This window comes from Labeo rohita, chromosome 6 (assembly GCF_022985175.1).
Source record: "Labeo rohita strain BAU-BD-2019 chromosome 6, IGBB_LRoh.1.0, whole genome shotgun sequence".
Lineage (NCBI taxonomy): Eukaryota > Metazoa > Chordata > Actinopteri > Cypriniformes > Cyprinidae > Labeo > Labeo rohita.
In genome coordinates this window covers 18,256,048-18,275,311 of record NC_066874.1, presented here as the reverse complement: position 1 = coordinate 18,275,311, position 19,264 = coordinate 18,256,048, and the positions used below count along the sequence as shown (strand labels likewise).

Sequence of the window (19,264 nt, the reverse complement as noted above, 5' to 3'; positions counted from 1 at the left end):
GAGAACGATTGAGTCTATCAAAAGCTTTTGATAACTTTTTGTTATGACCATCTGAAGATGGTCTGTATCAATTTTGGTGAAAATCAGATGAACCATCTAGGACGAGTTCAAAAAAGTAGCATTTAGCACAGCTAACAAATTATTTGAATATTGTGTGTACGTGTGAAAACTCACGTTAGATATGAGGCGTAAATTCGGATAGCGCCACCTAGTGGCCGATTTCTTTCAAATTTTTCACCTCTATAGCCACATGTCAAACAGGCTTATCCAGTTTCATTCCAATCAGCCTTGTTTACCTTGTCTAACAGATGCTCAAAGTTGATTGGCTGGTGGCGGCCATGTTTTTAGAGACGCACCAATGCCCTCATAGATATAGATGGCACCTCGGACTAATGGGTGCATGGTTAGAGCCATTTTCATGTTTTTTCCCCTCTTATATATCGCCACCAAGTTGTCAGTTTTTGCTATTTGACCATTTGCTCATTCATGTGTTCCAAGTTTGGTGAAGATATGCCATTCCGTTCTAAAGTTATAACCATTTTAGTAAAAGTGGCCCCACGCACTTCAAACATTTTTGCGGCCCGTTTCGATCAACAATTGAACTTTAATTTGGTTTTGACAACTTTTGCTAATTAGTCTCCAGATAACTTATCTGCATTAGTTTGGTTCTGATTGAGCGAAAAACCTAGGACTAGTTTGCAAAAGTATGTTTTGCGAAAAATTCTAAATGGTGGGAAATTTGACCTATGTAAAGTCAACGAATTGTCTAGGAGTTATGAGCGATTTCGCATTTCCGATCACTATAGCGCCTCCTATTGGCAGATTGGGGCGAGTCTTTGTCAGTGTCTCCCCAAATTAAGCTCTACCATCTGGCCAAGTTTCAAGTCTCTAGAAGTGTTCGGTTTGAACCTCTAATAAGCAGTCAAATCTATAATTTTGTAATAAAAATGAAGATCTCTCCTTTATTCTCTAATTCATGTTCAGAAAGTTACTGAATGGACAAAGACAGCTTCCGCTTTAAAGCTTTCCTGTGTGACCCAGAACTGTTTTTGTACCAAACGTTGATGCTCAGGTTTAAGACTCTGTGATATAAACTGTGATATAAGGCATTGCAGAGCCTTGCATCAGAAGATTTATTGTCATTGATGTGTAGAGGGAAGTGGCCACACAAAAGCTTTCTTCACTAGATTTGCAAGTGTTAGTGTTGCAGTTATTAATAAGTTGCATCCAATTTTATACAAGTACTGTTCTGAGTTGCAGACATGGATAATATTTACAATAAAGAGCTGAGGACACAGTTTCTGCATTGGAGTGATGTTCACAAATCCATAGGTTTTATATGAGGGCTGACTACTTTGTGTGAATTCCCTTTTAGTTGCGTGCTTCTCTTGTGACAACTTTTGATTCTCTGTAGGTGGTGTCGTTTTTGTGGCCAATGTGTTGTTTTGGTTGTTGCCCACTTCTGGAAGTGAGATTTCTGGTCATTTTTTGCTGTTTCTGCAGCAGTGACGCTTAAAGCAGTGTCAAATGTTAAATAGCTACAGAGGAAATATTATCAGTAGATGAAAACGTATAATAAATTGATCAAAATGAAAACCATTATTACAGGAAATATTATCAGTAGATGAAAACTGTAAAATTTTCTCCCAGTGACTGACTTTTCTGCATCTTGGGCCCATGAAAAATATCCATAATGCAAATTTAATAGTAAATCTGGTACATTTCAAGTTTGTTTATATTAGGCATTAAGAAATCTGGTCTAATAGCTTCTTTTTCAGCCCAATGATGTTTTTTTTTTAATGTAGGTTGTACAGGTTGATATGGATGGTGTAATGTTTAGAATCTGACATCATTAGCAGTTGTAAGCTTTGTGTTTGGAAAGGTGTTGACACAGTATGTGCAGTGGGCATGACTTGAAAATTATGACGTTTTTTTTTCTTTGATGTATTATGGAACAACCAGTTTTAAAAATCCCCAGCGTAATGTTTAATACGTTTATATATAGCCAGATGTCACCTCCGTTAGTTTTAGCTAGATGTTATTCTACAATAAAAAAGCTACACTGAATGTGGAACAGCAGAACAGAAAACGGAAAGCATTTAATTGATTTATGCCGGGTGCAGGATGTAGTCTGATTTTCTCCTCCTCCTTAATACTGACAACAAAAGGCTGGTGGTTTGTGGTCAAACAACTTTCTACTAAATCGTTCATTCCCAGGCCATCTCAATCCCTATCAACAGAGTGCAGTAAGACAGCTTTACCTCTGAAAAAACCTAGCAGGTTCCTCTTCGTGCACAATCAAACAACAGCATGAATCCTGTCTGTAGCCACAAACCCTTATGAACAAGACTGATTTGGATGTTTGTGGGTGTGTAGTGAAGAGAGAAGAGTGAATGCATGGAGAGTTAATTCAATTATATATATTTATATCCAGTAATTTATTCAAATGTTTAGGAGAAAGTGAGTCACAAAAGAGGAACCTCAATTATCAAAGTAGAAGTGCATAAAGGCAAGTTTAATAAAATCGCTCACCTTTACAAAATAAAAAAAAAATGTCTGTCATTTATCTGGAAGTGTTTAACGAGATTTGTGGAATTAAGTTGTAAAGTTGTGCTTAAATCAGCCACACTGAAGTCGGCTTAGTCATAACCTTAAAACAAAAGGACGGATGTCTCGTATCTGGTTGCTATTTAAATCACGTAGTTGCTAAACAGCGAGAGGTTTCCAATCAGCCGCATTTGCACCAAGCAAAACCATACTTGAGCTAATCTCTCAACATCACAAAGTCATGACTTGTCATACTTGTGGCCTCACTTGCCATTTTGACACCGTCTTCCGGCTTGTTCACTTTTTTCTTTCTGAAGCCTCTACAGCCCACACATCAAACCCTCTTCTATGTGCACTGCATTCGGATACCACATGAACACTGTATTCTCATTTTAAAAACTCTTGGTTGTTTTATTATTAGAGTAATGTCAGATGGAATGACTACATTGTGGACAGGGCATAAAACAGAATGTTTCTGGTTGTGGTTAAACTGAAAAACCCATGAATATGTCTCTCCCCACATGTCTGTCTTTCTGAGGCAGAATGTTTCAGGTAAGAGAGTGTACAACTCCATCAACTGTGTGTTATACCACAAAGCAAGTTTCTCAATTTGAAACCACATTTCACACGAGAACTTTTTTGTTATTGCCTTAGAGCTGGCCATTTCATTTACTCCCTTTTTTGAGCATGAACTTTCATTTTGAGTTTGATGGACTTTGTATTATACTATGTGATACATGGCTTATTCTTCAAGTGCAAATGACCTGCTGACTTATTACTTGCTTTTTAAATAGTTTACACAAAATTAAAATGTTCATAATTTACTCACCCTCATGTTGTTTCAAAACATCAAGCATTTTTTTCATCTGTAGAACACAAAATAGGGGAATTTGAAGATTATTATTATTTTTTTCTTTTTGGTCCATACAATGATAGTTGGTCTAAGGGATGTGCCCGAATAGTGAATCCGTCTTCAGAAAGCCATGGAAAACTATATGTGTATAGCCTGTGTCCGCCACTGAATAATAAATAAATAAAGTTAATTGCAACTTTTCATCTCACAATTCAGATCGCAGTTGTGAGATATAAACTCGCAATTACGAATTATCAAGTCAAAATTGCATGATAAACTTGCAATTGACCTTTTTTTTCCTCACTATTATGACTTTTTTCTCAGAATTGTGAGATTATATACTTTATAACATGCAATTGTGAGTTGAGTAAGAACTGAGAGATAAACTTGCATTTGTGAGAACATCAGTCATTTTTCCTCTTAAAATTGGGCTTTATAACTTGCAGCTGTTTATATCTAACAGTTGTCAGAATTGCAAGTTTATATCTGAATATTGTGAGATATGAACTTGCTATTGTGAGAAATAATGTCAGAATTGCGAGATACAAACTTGCATTTGCGAGGAAAAGTAAAATAAAAGCTTGCAGTTCTGACTTTCTCGCAATTGTTTGTATCTCGCAATTCTGACTTTATAACTCACAGTTGCAAGTTTATATTATGCAATTCTGACGTTATTTCTTGTGCTTGCCAATTTATATCTTGCAATTTTGACTTTTTTTCAGAATTGTGAGTTTTAAACTCGCATTTTGCAAGTTAGAAAGTCAGAATTGTGTGAGAAATACAATTGACTTTTATTTTCTCATCATTTCTCGCAATTACGAGTTTATATCTCGCAATTTTGATATCGAGAACGGTCAAAATTGTGAGGAAAAATTCTCATTTGCTAGAAAAAATTCAAATTTCCTCGTTTTTATCTTAAAAGTTCTGACTTTATAACTTGCAGTTGCAAATTTATATCATGCAATTTTGAGAAAAAAAATTAAGAATTGCGAGATAAAGCCAGAATAACATCTTTGTTTAATCCAGTGATGCAAACAGGCTTCCATAGAAAACAAATAACACATTCTACGCTTAGCGGTAGCCTGTTACATTACAGTACATAAAATTTCACTTACCGCTTAGAGTAAAGAGGGATGACTGATAGGACGATGGCAAATGATTCGCAGATCCTGAGCAACAAATCTTGTAAAATGTGTGGTAAGTACTGCCATGCCGTAGCGTATACATGAGCATGTGTGATCGCTAATTTCGAAAGTGAAAGTAAAAAGCAAGAAAGCAATTTCAGTGCTCCACGTATTAATAGCGGTTCCTTGATGCCCACAGTTTATATACAGTATAATTACCCAACGAGAGAAAGCAATGAAATGTTTTTTTTTTCTCCCATCTCATATGTATTCCCTTTAGTGGTTCCGTAGTATCCTTCATTTCCTTTCCGAAACACAGTATTCGGATTCGGCAAAATGTCTTCATTTAGAAGTTCATACAGGTTTAAAACAACATGAAGGTGAGAAATAGGAACAGTTTTAATTTAGTAATCTCATTTAATACATAAATGAGCATTTTGACCTCTTTATCCCAGTTTAAATTTATGGTGCCGTTGTTGTTTAGAGATTGTACGTTGATGTGTGTTTTGCAACCGTTACCTTTCCTATCATCGCCTTTTGTGAAGGAATAGTTTCCTGGTGTTAATTTGCATGTTGTCAAATGAAATGGCTGAGGTGTTAAAGTTTCAGTTGTGCTGACGCCCATTTTTTCTGCTCATAGATCCGATGTTTACGAGGGCAGCAGGGCTTACACGGCCAACCCAGTTTTGACGGGATTCATATCGTCAATCACTATGGAGGGGACAATGAATCCTACCAGTCCTCTGATGAAGATGGAGTGAAGCTGTCGCCCCAACTGACCAGTCATCAGGTTAGAGGCCGGATCACACTACATCCAAACCTGGAGGACTCTGAAAGCGAGGGTGATGAGGAAGGAGATGCCCTACGACTTAGTGTGCCCTCAAATGGCAGCCATAAGACAACTACAGTGTGATCACATGGATTGAAGACACAAACTGCCATTGAAGGTCTGGGAAGGAGAGTGTGATTTTAAGCTCGTTCTTTAAATCTGCCTAGAGCATTGAGCATGGGACTCGAACTGGAGAACTTGATGGACTTACGGATTCATATCTTTCTTAAGGTCATGGTTTACATCTGCATTTGTTTTGTTTTTGTCAAAATGCGTCAGATGTTTGTCCCTGGCACTAGTTTTTTAATTTTTGCCTCGGTAAAGAGGACTAATGGGCCTCTTTGAGACCCTTGTAATAAAAATCAACATTTTGTGGCACGAGATTCCCAAACCTTCAGGGGGTGTTTCTAATACCCCACGATTTTTCACATTACAAGAAGCGACTTTGTATAGCATAGTATTTTAAGATTTTGCATCATCATAGCTTTTATTTTCTAAATCGTCCTCTTTTTTTTTTTTTTTGTAACAAACCACAAGAAAACAGTGAACGCATCGTAACTTTTGAGGGAAACGTATTACGGAACACTACCATCTTTAAATGCACATTAAACTGTTCCTTATTAATACAGTGGTGTCATATCCTAAGTTTAGCAAGCCTTGTTTTCCTAGCATGAATTATATGGGTCTTGAGCACATTAAGTGTGGGTCAAGTAACCAGCATCTGTGTAAATATGTACATGTTTCTATTTTTTTTTTTCATCTCCATTATTACTTGAAATATGTATTCAGTGGATGTCATGTCTATATTGTAATGTATTGTACAGTTAAGTTCAAAGGGATGTATTACTGAATTTGGGAGGTCTTTGGAGGCAACAACTTTTCCTGGCACTCTGCTGCCCAGTAACTTTTATGTACTGTAGCTTTGATGTAGTCAAGTCTCCATTTCACAGAATGGAGTTTTTGTTTTGTGCCTGGAAACATTCTATGAAATTCTTGCTGATTTACAATATTTTCTACAGTATGTGGTATGCTGAGCATGTTATGAATCATGAATACCTGCAAGCTAATGGAACTGGAGGCAGGGAGAGTTGGAACAATGTTCTCATTTTTCTGGCCTTACTTTAACCAAGCATTCTACATCCATATTCGTACTAACTAGTTTCTAAATCAGTTTGCATTTTTGCACAGATGACATGCATATCACTTCACCACAATCGAAAAATACTACTATTCCCTGTTTATTGCAATATATTTAATTGAGCTTTACTCTACTTTGTTGTTCTCCTCCAATGAGTTTGTATGTCCCATTGGTTCAAGACTTTGGAAGTCATCTTCAAAGCGAAGGAATGAAGTTACTTCACTTCAATCTGCTATTGAGAGCAAGCCTTAAAAACCCATCATGATGGATGTAAAGTTGGTACACTATTTGCCCACCTTTTAAAATGGCTAGTTCACCTACAAAATGAAGACTTGGTGAAACGAACTTGCAAAACATAAAACACTAACGTGGTTTAAAGCAATTAAGTGAAAACGTTATTTAATATAAACTAAAACCTTACAAAAATCAAATTCCTGTGGAATGTTCCTGTGGGCATTAGAGGCTTTAACAGACCGTTGACAATGCAAGATAAGTGTCTTGAAGATGATGGACATGTTGATTCAGATCACAATAAAAATATCATTTGATAGTGGCCTGTGTCATTCTTTGTTCGCTTTTTTTCCATGCAGCAGCAGAAATGAAGAATAAAAATAAGAATTGTTGTATAACATAAATCGTTTGATGAAAATGTAGTTATATGTTTTGTTTTGTTTTGCTTTTTTTTTTTTTTTTTACAAATTATTACTTTTTTTAATGTAATTATTTAAATAACATTTGATACAATAGATGTTTGCATTTTCGTTTCTGTAGAAATCGAGAAAAAAACGTGCACTAATGTTTGGAACGTGTATTTTTTCCTGTTTTGTGCTGGATTTACATTTTATTTAACACTGCCTTCAATGACAAATGAAAAGCATTCACGCGTCAACCATCACGCTTAAACAGCTGCTGAAGGCACAGCCCTCCTTACACCGGATTACTATTGAGATGTGTCGCAAATAACGTTCAGGAAGCTTTTTTGTCTATGCTCTTACGCTTAAAAACCCTGCGATGAGATGGGTTGCGCGCTCTTTCCTTAAACTAAAACATCACGACTATACTGAATTCATCTTACAACGAATTGTGTGATCAGGTAAGCACTGCAATTCCTGTTGTCAAATGAGCCCTTGTTAAATTTAAAGCGATTGATGGGTATAAAACGCAATTCTTAAATCAGGGTTTCGCTAAGAGCAAAATCACAGTTCGCGCGTTTCCAGTTATGCATGAAGTTTCATACTGTACATACAAATTTAACATTAATAAAACACATTGACTCATCTCACCACTGTTTTATCAGTGCAAACTTAAACGATTTCATCCGCAACGCTCGGTATTTCGTAGATCATATTTGGTTTGTCTATCAAGGACGAATATTAGAGAAAAACATCGCCTTATGGTATAACGTTTTTGGTTGTTCGGAGAAATAATCTCGTAAGCCTTACATTAAAGTTCATATTTAGAAAAAAAAAAAAAAAAAAAAAAAAAAAAAGAAGAAGAAGCAACAAGTCTAAGAGTGTTATTGTTACTTTCTGTTTTCTAGTTTATTTTTTTCCGAAAGTTGCTTGGGTCGTCACACCGACGCGGCATAGAAGTAGACTGTTTGGTGCTGAGATTCAGCTTTTTCCCGTTATTTGTGTCACTTTTGTTATTTGGGATAAATATAACTGTATAAAAGGACTATATCCAATATATGATCCTCGTGATGAAGCACAACGCGTAAGTGTCAGATAATGTTTGAACATCAGTCAAGATATTGCCAATGTCCTTACATTATCGGTATCCTATCTACCGGATGCCCTGAGGTGGTATGTCTAATCGACGGGGGCACATTGAGCTTTGATTTCCTGGCCAGTACAAACACACTCTACTGCAGATCCTGTATTATGCGATTATCAGTGTACTGTTGAGCGAGACAGATTTTATAAATCCATTCAGACTGGTAAAAAAGTGATCGAAACACGTCCAAATGACAAATTGAAGCAGAAACGGTTTGCCCACATCAATCTGAAGGTTTTCCCTCAACATGACAGACTGATCTAGGTAAGTGAAGCGATTAATTTAGGAGACGGCTGTCACGAGTCAAAGGCAGGTGAGACGTAGACTGATGGACTGGCTGGTATGGGCTCCCACTGATTGTCTGCCGCACGAGTTGAATGCGTGTCCCTGTTGTGTCCACGACAGATCACCAGCGTCCACTTTGAACAAGGCAGCTCTGTTCACTGAGCAGCCACGAAACCCGAGAACGCCGTGACCCCGCTGGCGTGTGGACAGCTTTATTTTAGGGCTACAAAAAACAAGTTTTACGTTATCACTTTGATAAAGTCCGATTAGTGAATTATGGTCGATTGAAAATTCAAGAGCAACATTTTAAGATGTTTGTCTAATGAGTCATTTACTTTTGGGTGTTCACTACACTTAGACAAAATGGTTGATTTTCCATTTTGAAAATGTAAATGATTATTTAAATGACACGTTTTATTAAAAATTAAACTTCAGAAAACAATTCCATTGAGCCATCTCAAATCTACAAGTAGCCTTCGAAACTGGGTTGACAGTAAAAGTTTTATTTTTCGCCTTAAGGTTATGACAATTCAGTGTTTACTAGAAAGAAAATTTCATGCGGATAGTTCAACAACTTTGTTTTCTTTACAAACAACAGATTTGACTGTTTAAGATCAAAACTGTTCTGGGCAAACGCAACAAAACAAGATAAAGTCATTAAGAGAGGAGAAATAACTTTGAAGAGCTGAAGGTGTCATTATGGTGACGTTTAGATTGGCATTTAGTAGAATTGTATATGAGGGGGCGTGGTGACGATAAAAAATTGACACACATCCTGAAACTAAATTATATATAAAAAAATATACAACTAGGCTGAACACTCTTTAAAACAAAGGTTCCAAAAGGGTGTTGTTGCAGTGATGCCACAGAAGATCCATTTTCTGGATTCCCAAAGAACCTTTCAGAGACCGGTTCTTAAAAGAACGATTTTGAAGAACATTTTAAACATCTAAAGAACCTTTTTCGACTATATAGAAGCTTTTCTGCATTTAAAAGGTTCCATGGACGTTTAAGGTTCTTAATGGAACCATGCTAATAAAGAACCTTTGTAAGAGTGAAGGATAAACACAAAATTTCATTAGAACCACAGTTTTTTATTTTCTATTCTTTATTTGATTGATATTATTATTTTAAATCTAAGTGTGGATTTGCGAATTCGGGCAAACGAAAATAAAGTACATTTAGGCTATGCTTGATTTTTGTTGATGCGCATATATAATGCATAGTAAGTTGTTTTAGCATTTACACATATATTAATGCATCTTTGTGGATTGTCCATCAATGATATCCATATAAAACACAAAATAAGCAGTCCATAAAATGAGCGAAGATTTTAATAGCCTAAATGCTTGTGTACTGAAAAAAAACCTTTTTGTTAACAGCTAAATCTTAATACAAGAACCTGCGCAAATCATGAGTCTATAAGATTGAGAAGGCACAGGCTGGGTTGCCGTCTCCGCGTTTCCTCTCCCCCTGCAGCTAGGGATTGAGTAACACATTGATAAAACAGTGTATCACTTATCCTGATAGCCACGGTTCCCCCCGGGAAACTGTCTGTCCTCTCGTAGAGGGGCGGACCAATCACAGGCCTAAGGCTTGGTAGTTGTTCCTTTAAAGCACCTGTCTTCATAACACCTGGCAGACGAGAGAACTGCTTTACGCATGCTCCTACTCTGTCGTATCCTCTATACAGACGCGCTGCTCAACCAATGGTCTTCAAATCTTTTCAGAGATAAAAAAGCAGCCGCATCCGTGGATCTGACAGATTGCCTGATCTTCACTAATGACTGAGGACATAGGAGGAAGAAACCAGATGAGACACAATGCCTAGGTCTTTCTTGGTGAAGAGCAAAAAAGCACACAGCTACCACCAGCCACGATCTCTGGAGGATGACTACAGCAGACTTGATACTATTTTAACTCATATATGTGCAGGTATGTCGAAGTTATATCGATTTGCTGATAGTGTAGCCTAGATAAAGCAAAACGCATTGCAATTATTTTATCATTTTTTTCTTTTTAAAACTATTCATTTTTTTCTTACTTGGCCTATCTAAGAAAGAAAGCAATGGTAAAATAGCGGGCGTACGAATATAGTTTTTACATTTGTGTGGGGGAAACTCTAGATTCTAGATTTTGGTTGGCACAGTCAGCCTTACGTATACCCAGATGTTTGTGGATAGTTGTGAGCTAAATATTTTATACAGTTGTGGTTTTGACGAAAAAAAAAATCTCACAACAGAAAGCAAAACTTCAGACGAGTCAGAGTGCTGTACGGATGCCCTGACAAGCGACACGGCTGGCGCTTGTTCTCCGGACTCCCACCTGGTGGATCAAGCGGATCTTTCTTCAAAGTCTCCTCTCAGCTGTGAGGAAAGCGTGTGCGACCGCTCATCAGATTATGAAGACTTTTGGCGACCTCCATCACCATCAGCATCACCGGGTACGGATATATTTATTCACGTGTTTAAGATATCTAAAGCTTATCAAATTTGATGCACTGGGTGTCTGTTATACGACTAGGCTAATGCTTTTGTTTACATAAGTATATACCTTTCAACCTGTTTCTTTCTTTCTTTTTTTAACGTTTTTTTTTTTGTTTTTTTTTTAACAAAACATTTTACCTGTTGATGGAAATTATTTGCATGAGGTAGTGACCATAACAAGTAGGCTGCATGGGCACGTTTCGTTCATTTCTTATCATATAACGGATATATCAAACGGATTTATCAAATATCAGAAATATGTGATTGTAAATCTTGTGTTTTGGTTTAAAAGTATTTAAGATAATTAACCTCAACGGATTGTGGCACAAATCATATGTAACATTTAAGCTGTTTTTAATTTGACCATTGGCTACACTGGACACAGTATAATCACAAACAGATTTGTTAAAATTCGGTAATCATGAAATACTCGATTTTGGTTCTTTAACAGAGTCAGACAAGTCATTTTCCCCCTCCGTTGAGGAAACACAGCCCTTCGCCGTCCCCTTCAGGCCTTACGCATGGAACAGGTACTCTGGATGTGAAATCAGACAGCTGGTCCAGCATACTCTCAACCATCAGCACTCTCTGGATCTCGAGCGGCCTACTCCTCCAGCTTTTTACAATGACCGTGTGGTTGAGTCATCTCTGTTCACTGAAAGAGGATCTGGCGCTGGTATTTACAACGGTTACGGTTCCACTGCCACCCTATTCGAACGCGCTACTGCCTCTGGACTTTATGATGACAGCAGCATACTGGGAAAAGGAACTGAGATGAAATCCAGCTCTGACGTGATGTGTAGTCGACTCCTGCTAAATGGCGCATACAAATGTATCAAATGCAGCAAGGTAATGTAATGGCAAATAGATATCTCGGAATTTTATAAATAACGATTTGATGTTATTAAAGATTGCCCTCTCCGTTCCACAGGTGTTTTCTACCCCACATGGCTTGGAAGTTCACGTCCGGAGGTCGCATAGTGGAACAAGACCTTTTGCTTGCGACATCTGCGGGAAAACTTTCGGACACGGTGTCAGTCTGGAACAACACAGAGCTGTTCACTCACAGGTAGAGTGCTCGAATTTTGTTCTCATTTGGTGTTGTAATGCAAAAATGAATTTGTTTAAACACGTCTTTCATCCCACAGGAGAGAAGCTTTGATTGTAAAATATGTGGGAAAAGTTTTAAAAGATCATCTACGTTGTCCACTCATCTCCTCATACACTCCGATACACGGCCGTATCCGTGCCAGTACTGCGGAAAGAGATTTCACCAGAAGTCAGACATGAAGAAACACACCTTCATCCACACAGGTAAGCTAAAAACATTTGTATTATGGAAAGAACACTGTCTATAGAAATAGAACGCTGACGTATGGATTTTGTCTCCCAGGGGAGAAGCCACACAAATGTCAGGTGTGTGGGAAAGCTTTCAGTCAGAGCTCCAATCTGATAACACACAGTCGAAAACACACTGGATTCAAACCGTTTGGATGTGACCTCTGCGGCAAAGGATTCCAGCGCAAGGTCGATTTAAGAAGACACAAGGAAACACAACACGGACTGAAGTGAGGAAACATGCGTACATGAGTCCAGGACTTTAGCAAACACTATTGGACAACCCGTCGGAACTTTAATAGTCCTTTTAATTTATCAAGCTACAAATGCTTGTTCATAAAACATTAAATCAGTGTTTTAGAGTAGGCGACTAATAGGGTTTACATTAGTTGTAGAGCTGTTTATGCTTTGTGAGATTTGCCTACGAGTCAGCAGCAGGCCAGCAGGTCTGGCAGCTTTCATGGTGATGTTATACAGGGTATCACAGAGTATCTTGATTTAAATCAATAGCCCGCTTCAGAGACATGCCAGGCATCGTGTCTGAACCCAAAATATTATCACCAAAATAATCAGGGACGAAATATAACCGCCGCGAGAAAGGACACTGTATCACCCAAAATATCAGCTGAAGGAGAGAAAAATCACCGCATCTCAAAAGAATGTCACTTTGTTTTCAACGCTGCAAAAGGAATGCTGGCAAAACAAGCACTACAATAGACTGCGAGATTTCATCAATAAAAGAATTGTGTACTATAGCCCAACTTAGATGATTTGGCAACCCATCGAAGCCTTTCCATTCATCCTTTTTTCCTTTTCTATTAGGTTCGTTTTCTTTAGCGTAAATAAACAAATACAGGCTATACAAACTCAATTGTCTATACCCTTTCAAATAAATTAAATCGATAAATTAAATTAAATTTGTTTTATATCATTTACACTATTTATTGGAATAAAGAATATTACGAAGAGATATTTCTAGTGTGTATTTTTTCTTTTTTTGTGTAACCAAAGTTTGTATATTGTTTCATACAGATTTTTAAAATCTCTGTACGTAGTGCGCGAAACGAATAACTTATCCTGAGCTAAGCATAGGCTTTTTCATTTCGTGACTGTAAATGAAAGCATTTCATTATTTTAAGTATTCAGTATTTCATTACTTGTTTTAAATAAAAATGATTTATTCAAAACAGCTGTGGGAAATTCTAAATGTGTTTCGCATCTTAGGCTATTTTCAAGATAAGAACTATTGGAAAGACCAATAACTTAATTCATTTTAGTTAATGGGAAATCAAGAATTATTTTATATTTTAAAAGAAAGGGAAAAGAAAAATATGAAAAAATAAAGATGATTGATCAACTATGTCTCATGTCTTTAAATACAATAAAATCTTAGTAGCCTACTAATTTACATAAAAAATTCATAAAAAGACCAAAAATTAAAAGACCAAAACTTTTTTTTGATTTGAAGCTCAGAGTAGCTAATTTTTTAATTATTTATTTATTTGTTTACATTTGTCCACTTGGTTTCAGACGCTGGATTGTCAACTTTTCCAACGTTTTATTGCACTGCTCGAGAAATGAATGTCACATTTAAAGCAATTGAACATTCTACAATTTATACGGTTTATTTTATACTTTAATTTATAATTAACTGCAGAAATTATGAATTAGGCTACTAGCACATTTGTATGATCAATTAGTCATCAAAAAAGCATAAATCTGACCAAAATCTTATTTTTTTTATCGAATTTTTCTTATAACTTACCCGTTTTAGAAAACATTGACGCAGATGTCGTCAAATCAAACGTCTAGTTGTTTTTTAGTTAGCTTATCTGACCATGAAAATAATTATCCCCTTTTATTTACACTCTAAACACTCTTGGATCTCTCCTGTTAACCAAACTGAGTGTAAATAAAGGGAGTTTATTCAGCAGAAACAGTTGACTCTATACCCGCGGAACAATAGGGCGGGTCAGTGCATTCTGCTTCCCTGCAGTCTAAAATGGCCTCGGGATATAACGTCAACTTTTCTAGGGATCCGGCACAGTGAGGTAAATAATGTACGGTGTTAAATCCGTTTCTAACAGTGCAACCGTCCTATATGTGCCGGATAAAAAAAATCCTAGTTTTCCATTTTCCAAAAGTATCCGAGATCAAATTCTTTGTTTGACGCACAAGTTTTTGTATAGTCGGAAGACAAAATCAAAGAACACAAAGACTAAAATCACTGACTTTTTATGGCTCAAATCCTACTGCATTTAAGCCCGCGAAAATGCTGAATATTTTAAAACCCTGAAGATTTGACTGCAGGAAACATGAAAATGCATATTTATTCCAGAGAAAAGAGAGATAAGCACACAGCTGTGGGATTTCCATGTCTTGCTGCTGTTTGGAAAATCGAACATGCCTAAGGAATTAGGACAATATTTGGTAGGCAATCTGCTCCTTCTTATTTCAGTTTATCAGCAGTTGATAAGGGTCATGATTGTCAGATGGACAGAATCTTTGTAGTAATATTCCAAGACATCATTTAAAATGCAGAATTAGTTATTACCCTGTTAGAGAACATTTAGAGTGGTGTGTGTAGGAGTAGAAAGTGTGGCAGTGCAGTGGGTATAGTGGAGTGCTGCAGGGATTGCACTGCCTTCACGCAGGTCAGTATCCACCGCATGTTTCAATCCTCTGCAGTTCACTCAGAGGGAAAGTGCAAGCTTCAAGTGGACCATTAGGCCAGGACAGATTTCAGTTAGGGTTTTAAGACCGTTGCCCCACAGCCTCCAGGCATATCAAATATGAATAGAAAAAGTCCTGGAAAGAGCCCAATCAATTTCTGTGGGCGAGTAATCAGAGCACTCCAGTCTTTGGCTTAGAAACACACACACCTGCACTAAAAAAAAAAAAAAATTAAAAAATTAAAAAAAATAAAAGGTTTCCAATAATCTGTCTGGTAATTAAAAACAAAGGTATAAAGAGTTATACATGGAAATATTCACATGGTGGATCATTAGAGAAGCAAATACATGGCTATTTCATGGTGAGGGTTAACTAAAATTAACAGTCAGTTACAAAAAAAAAATATGAAGGATATCTCAAGTTTTGCTTAGGTTTTAGATGAGAGACCCAGTTTTAATTTAAGAATCAACCACAGCAGTTCAATACCTTGAAACGACAGTTCACCCAACAAAAACAAAACAAAACAACAAAAAAACAAAACAAACAAACAAACAAACAAAAAAACAGAAAAGACATTTCTCGAAATATCATCTTTATGTTCCACAGAAGAAATAAAGTCGTGGAGGTTTGGAATGGCATGATGGTCAATATAGGCCTAAATGTGACTAAAAAAACAAACAAAAACAAAAAACAAAAAACAAAACACACATATATATCAAAGTCGGAAATTAACGAAGGTTTGCTTGTGGAAAAATGCCACAAAAACGAACAAAAACGCCCCATACATTCAAAACATGGGGGGAAAATGCCCCCTGCAAAATTAAACAATGTGTTATGGCTGTCGCGATTAAAATGAAATGTGAAAATGAATGGTCAATTAGCGGAATTCGCTCGCACTGCATCAGATTGATTTTACGCGCTGTCTTGTGCAGCGTCGAGCCTTATAACCAATTAAACGCGTCTCTTAAACTTAGGAACGGATTGGCCAATCAGAGGCGCTTAGATTAGTCAAAAAACCGGAGCTGTTGTTAAGTGCGGACGCTAGCAAATTCCCTCATCAACAACACAGTGTAAATACGATGCAAATAAAAGATTAATTTCATAGCTTTAGTGATTATAACAGGCATTTTTGCATAATTTGCGCTAAACTAGACTAACCATGGACCAACAAAACGCAGACAAAACAAAAACGTTTTATATCGATATTATTAATAATCCTTATATAAAGAGCAATAATCTACAATGATGACTTTTATTATAATATTCCAGCTCTACATATTGACAATAGTTTCAAATGCTGATTAATGTTCTTAAAACATGTTTAATGAAAGTATCACTGTATACATTCTCCTGATTTATAAGGTTGATAGCAAACCAGAGAATATTAAGAACTAAATCCTAGGAATCCTTCAAATTGCCAATCATCTGCTTACTTGAATACTGTGTTACACATATTGGTTATGGCCTGTGAAGTATAAAAAATAGTTTCAATATTTTTAAAGCAGAAGTACCATCAAAGCAATTAAGCATAAATAGGTACTGCATAGATCACCTGTAAAACATATTTTCGTTTTTAGCAAAGATGAATTACTCAGCAGTCCCTCAAAAGAAATGACAGAAGAAATGCAGGGTGTCTGCACCCCTGTGATGGGATAGCAGTGGAAGGTCTCAGGGAGACAGGGCTCAGATACTGTTCTTTTGTTGTGGCGCTTTATTCATTATTTACTTGATCTGAAAAATAGACTGCAAGACAACTGCACAGCTGTCATCAGGCAGGAGGGTGAGGATACAAATTATTCATGATTTTAGAAAGAAAGGTAGATAGAATAAAAAGAGAGAGAGAGAAAAAACATAATAGGGAATTTTGTTGGCACGGATGACAGACCCTCACACTATGTGTGAGAAGAACAATTTGCAGGTTTTCATGAATTATACTTGATGAAAATGTGTTTTTTTAACCTAAAGTTCAATGGCAGAATTATGTAAATATGAAAGTTTGAATATGAATATTAGCTATATATGAGCTCTGAAAACTACAAATTGCCCATCAACAAAGCGTAATTAATAACACTTTTTTGTAAAATGTTGTGCAAACACTATACAAATATGACTTTTATTACAGGATATACAATGTGCTAATAAAAACATACAAAATATTACTAAAATTAAAACTGATGCACTAAGTTAAGAAAATAAATCCAAGAATTAAACGTAATCTCAAAAGCAAAGTCTGATTTGCCTTAAACTCTGCATCAGGTTACAGTGTGTGAGGCCATCAGTGTACAGTGTCTGTCTGCTCCTATTCATCCTATTCCAGCTTGACATGACACCTCCGTACAGACTCAAGGGAACAGGGAGCATTTTTCCAGTCTGCTCTGGGATGTCCCAGCTGAGCCTGAGTACCATGCTTTTACTGCCCAAACGCCACACACTTTTGTTCTGAAGTATTGTTGTTTTCAGGACTGTTTAACAAGGTAAGTCTCCTGAGTCCTGGCATGCTCTAAAGTCAGTCACTCTGAAGAGCCCGCTGGGGTTGAAGTATGTGTGTGAGAGAGTGTAACAGGGAAAAGCTAAGTGTGTGGGGTCTTAGTAAAAATGGGTAAGACCAGTGGCGATTGCCACAATTGGGAGACATTAGACCTGGGTGAGCGGCCAAATGTGAGCTGACGTTTTCCTTCAGGTTTAAGGCCCTGAAAGCTTTTCCATTAGTTATCTCGCAGAGGGGCCCACCAACCCCTGCACAGCACGCAGTCGGCCTAGAGAGCCCCCACCAGCTGCTCAAAGGTGGGTGCAGTAGGTCGCTGCTCATTTAAAGACATGTTTATCTGCTTCATTTAGCATTACATATCACTACCACTATTTGGATGCTAGCTGTCGCTCAAAAGGAGATGCAAAGGGATGTTTTATTTTTTTCAGTTTTCTCTGTACCTGTAGCAATGACAGTTTGAAATATTATGTTCATAATATATGAATAAAATAGTAGATATATTGTAAATAGCATGTATGTAATAAATCAGTTTTCCAATTCACTTAAAGGATTAGTTCACCTAAACCTGGATGCACTGTGCTTTGCTTACAAGCAGAAGAAGATGCACGCTGTACAAAAAAAAAGTCTTTGTAAACATGTTTGATTTTGACAGAGGATGACTTGCAATTTTTTGCCCAACTGTACTTATTTGAACCAGAATATACAGATGATGAACTAAGAGAGATGGACGTCCTAAGTCAGAAATTGTTTAATAGAATTGTTATTTTTGTTTTCTTTGCACACAAAAAGTATTCTCGTCGCTTCATGACATTAAGGTTGAACCACTGATGTCACATGGACTATTTTAAAGGGGACCTATTATGCAAAAATCACTTTTATAAGGTATTTAAACACCTTGTGTGGTTGCAGTGTGTGTAAACAACCAGCCTATGTTAAAAAATCCACCCACTTATTAGTTTTTGAATCCCAATAAATCAGTCTTTCTGAACATACATTTGCAGATTTCTCCCTCTATACGTCATCGCAGGGAGAAATCCCGCCCATTTGTAATGTCACAATTAACATAGGCACAGCCCTAAGTGAGAAGCAGCAGTCTGCCATTACTGTTTTCTTCCTGAAGCTGCTGGAGATAGACAATGCCAAGGCCAAAGTGGCATACCAAATGTTGTGTTTTGGGATGCACCAGGAGTCTCTATAGAATCCCTCCATCTGAGACGCTGAGGACACTGTGGTTAAAGGGTTAGTTCAACCAAATATAAAAATTATCCCATGATTTACTCATCCTTCCTTCTTTCAGACAAATGCAATCAGAGTTATGTTAAAAATTATCCTGGCTTTCCCATGCTTTGTCATGGCAGCGGGTGGGGGTTTTTTCTCTTCAACAGTCCAAAACAAGTCCAATAAAGTGCATCCATCTACAATAAGAAGTGCCTCACACAGCTCCGGGGGGTGAATAAATACCTCTTGTAGGGAATCGATGCATTTTTGTTAGAAAAATATTCATATTTACCTTAATCTAGCTTGCGCCAACTGGTCGCACACGGAAGCAGCTCCGGATGGACGATGTATGATGTCGGCGTTGCACATGCACCGGTGAGAAGCGTGAACACACCGTGGAGAAACCCAAACAAAACAACGGTCACAAATTAGAAGTACAAAATGGGGATTTGTAAAGAAAAATGTCAGAGGATTTCGATATAAACCAAGAGGGGACTGGTTTTCTTTTG

General features: G+C 37.1%; 2 protein-coding genes across 6 annotated transcripts in view; both read left to right on the top strand.

The window, feature by feature from the left end:
• evi5b (ecotropic viral integration site 5b) overlaps positions 1–7,041 on the top strand; it is a 58,819-nt gene extending 51,778 nt beyond the window's left edge. For all 5 annotated transcript variants that reach the window (XM_051112150.1, XM_051112151.1, XM_051112152.1 and 2 more), the window contains one exon: positions 5,165–7,041. In XM_051112150.1, the coding sequence (XP_050968107.1) occupies positions 5,165–5,437 (273 nt within the window). In that variant the 3' untranslated portion in view covers positions 5,438–7,041. The remainder of the gene's footprint in view (positions 1–5,164) is intronic.
• Positions 7,042–7,393: 352 nt separating this feature from the next.
• Positions 7,394–13,864, top strand: gfi1ab (growth factor independent 1A transcription repressor b). The gene is made up of 7 exons (XM_051112158.1): positions 7,394–7,584; positions 10,283–10,487; positions 10,795–10,995; positions 11,490–11,887; positions 11,970–12,107; positions 12,187–12,352; positions 12,432–13,864. The coding sequence occupies exons 2-7, from the start codon at positions 10,376–10,378 to the stop codon at positions 12,608–12,610; spliced, it is 1,194 nt and encodes a 397-aa protein (XP_050968115.1). The 5' UTR covers positions 7,394–7,584; positions 10,283–10,375; the 3' UTR covers positions 12,611–13,864.
• Positions 13,865–19,264: the final 5,400 nt, after the last annotated feature.

Bases quoted from the DNA above. Each gene is read 5' to 3' on its own strand.
- gfi1ab (XM_051112158.1), top strand. From the start codon at position 10,376: ATGCCTAGGTCTTTCTTGGTGAAGAGCAAAAAAGCACACAGCTACCAC. The intron at 10,996-11,489 runs GTACGGATATAT...GTTCTTTAACAG, and splicing joins ATCACCATCAGCATCACCGG to AGTCAGACAAGTCATTTTCC. The intron at 11,888-11,969 runs GTAATGTAATGG...TCCGTTCCACAG, and splicing joins AATGTATCAAATGCAGCAAG to GTGTTTTCTACCCCACATGG.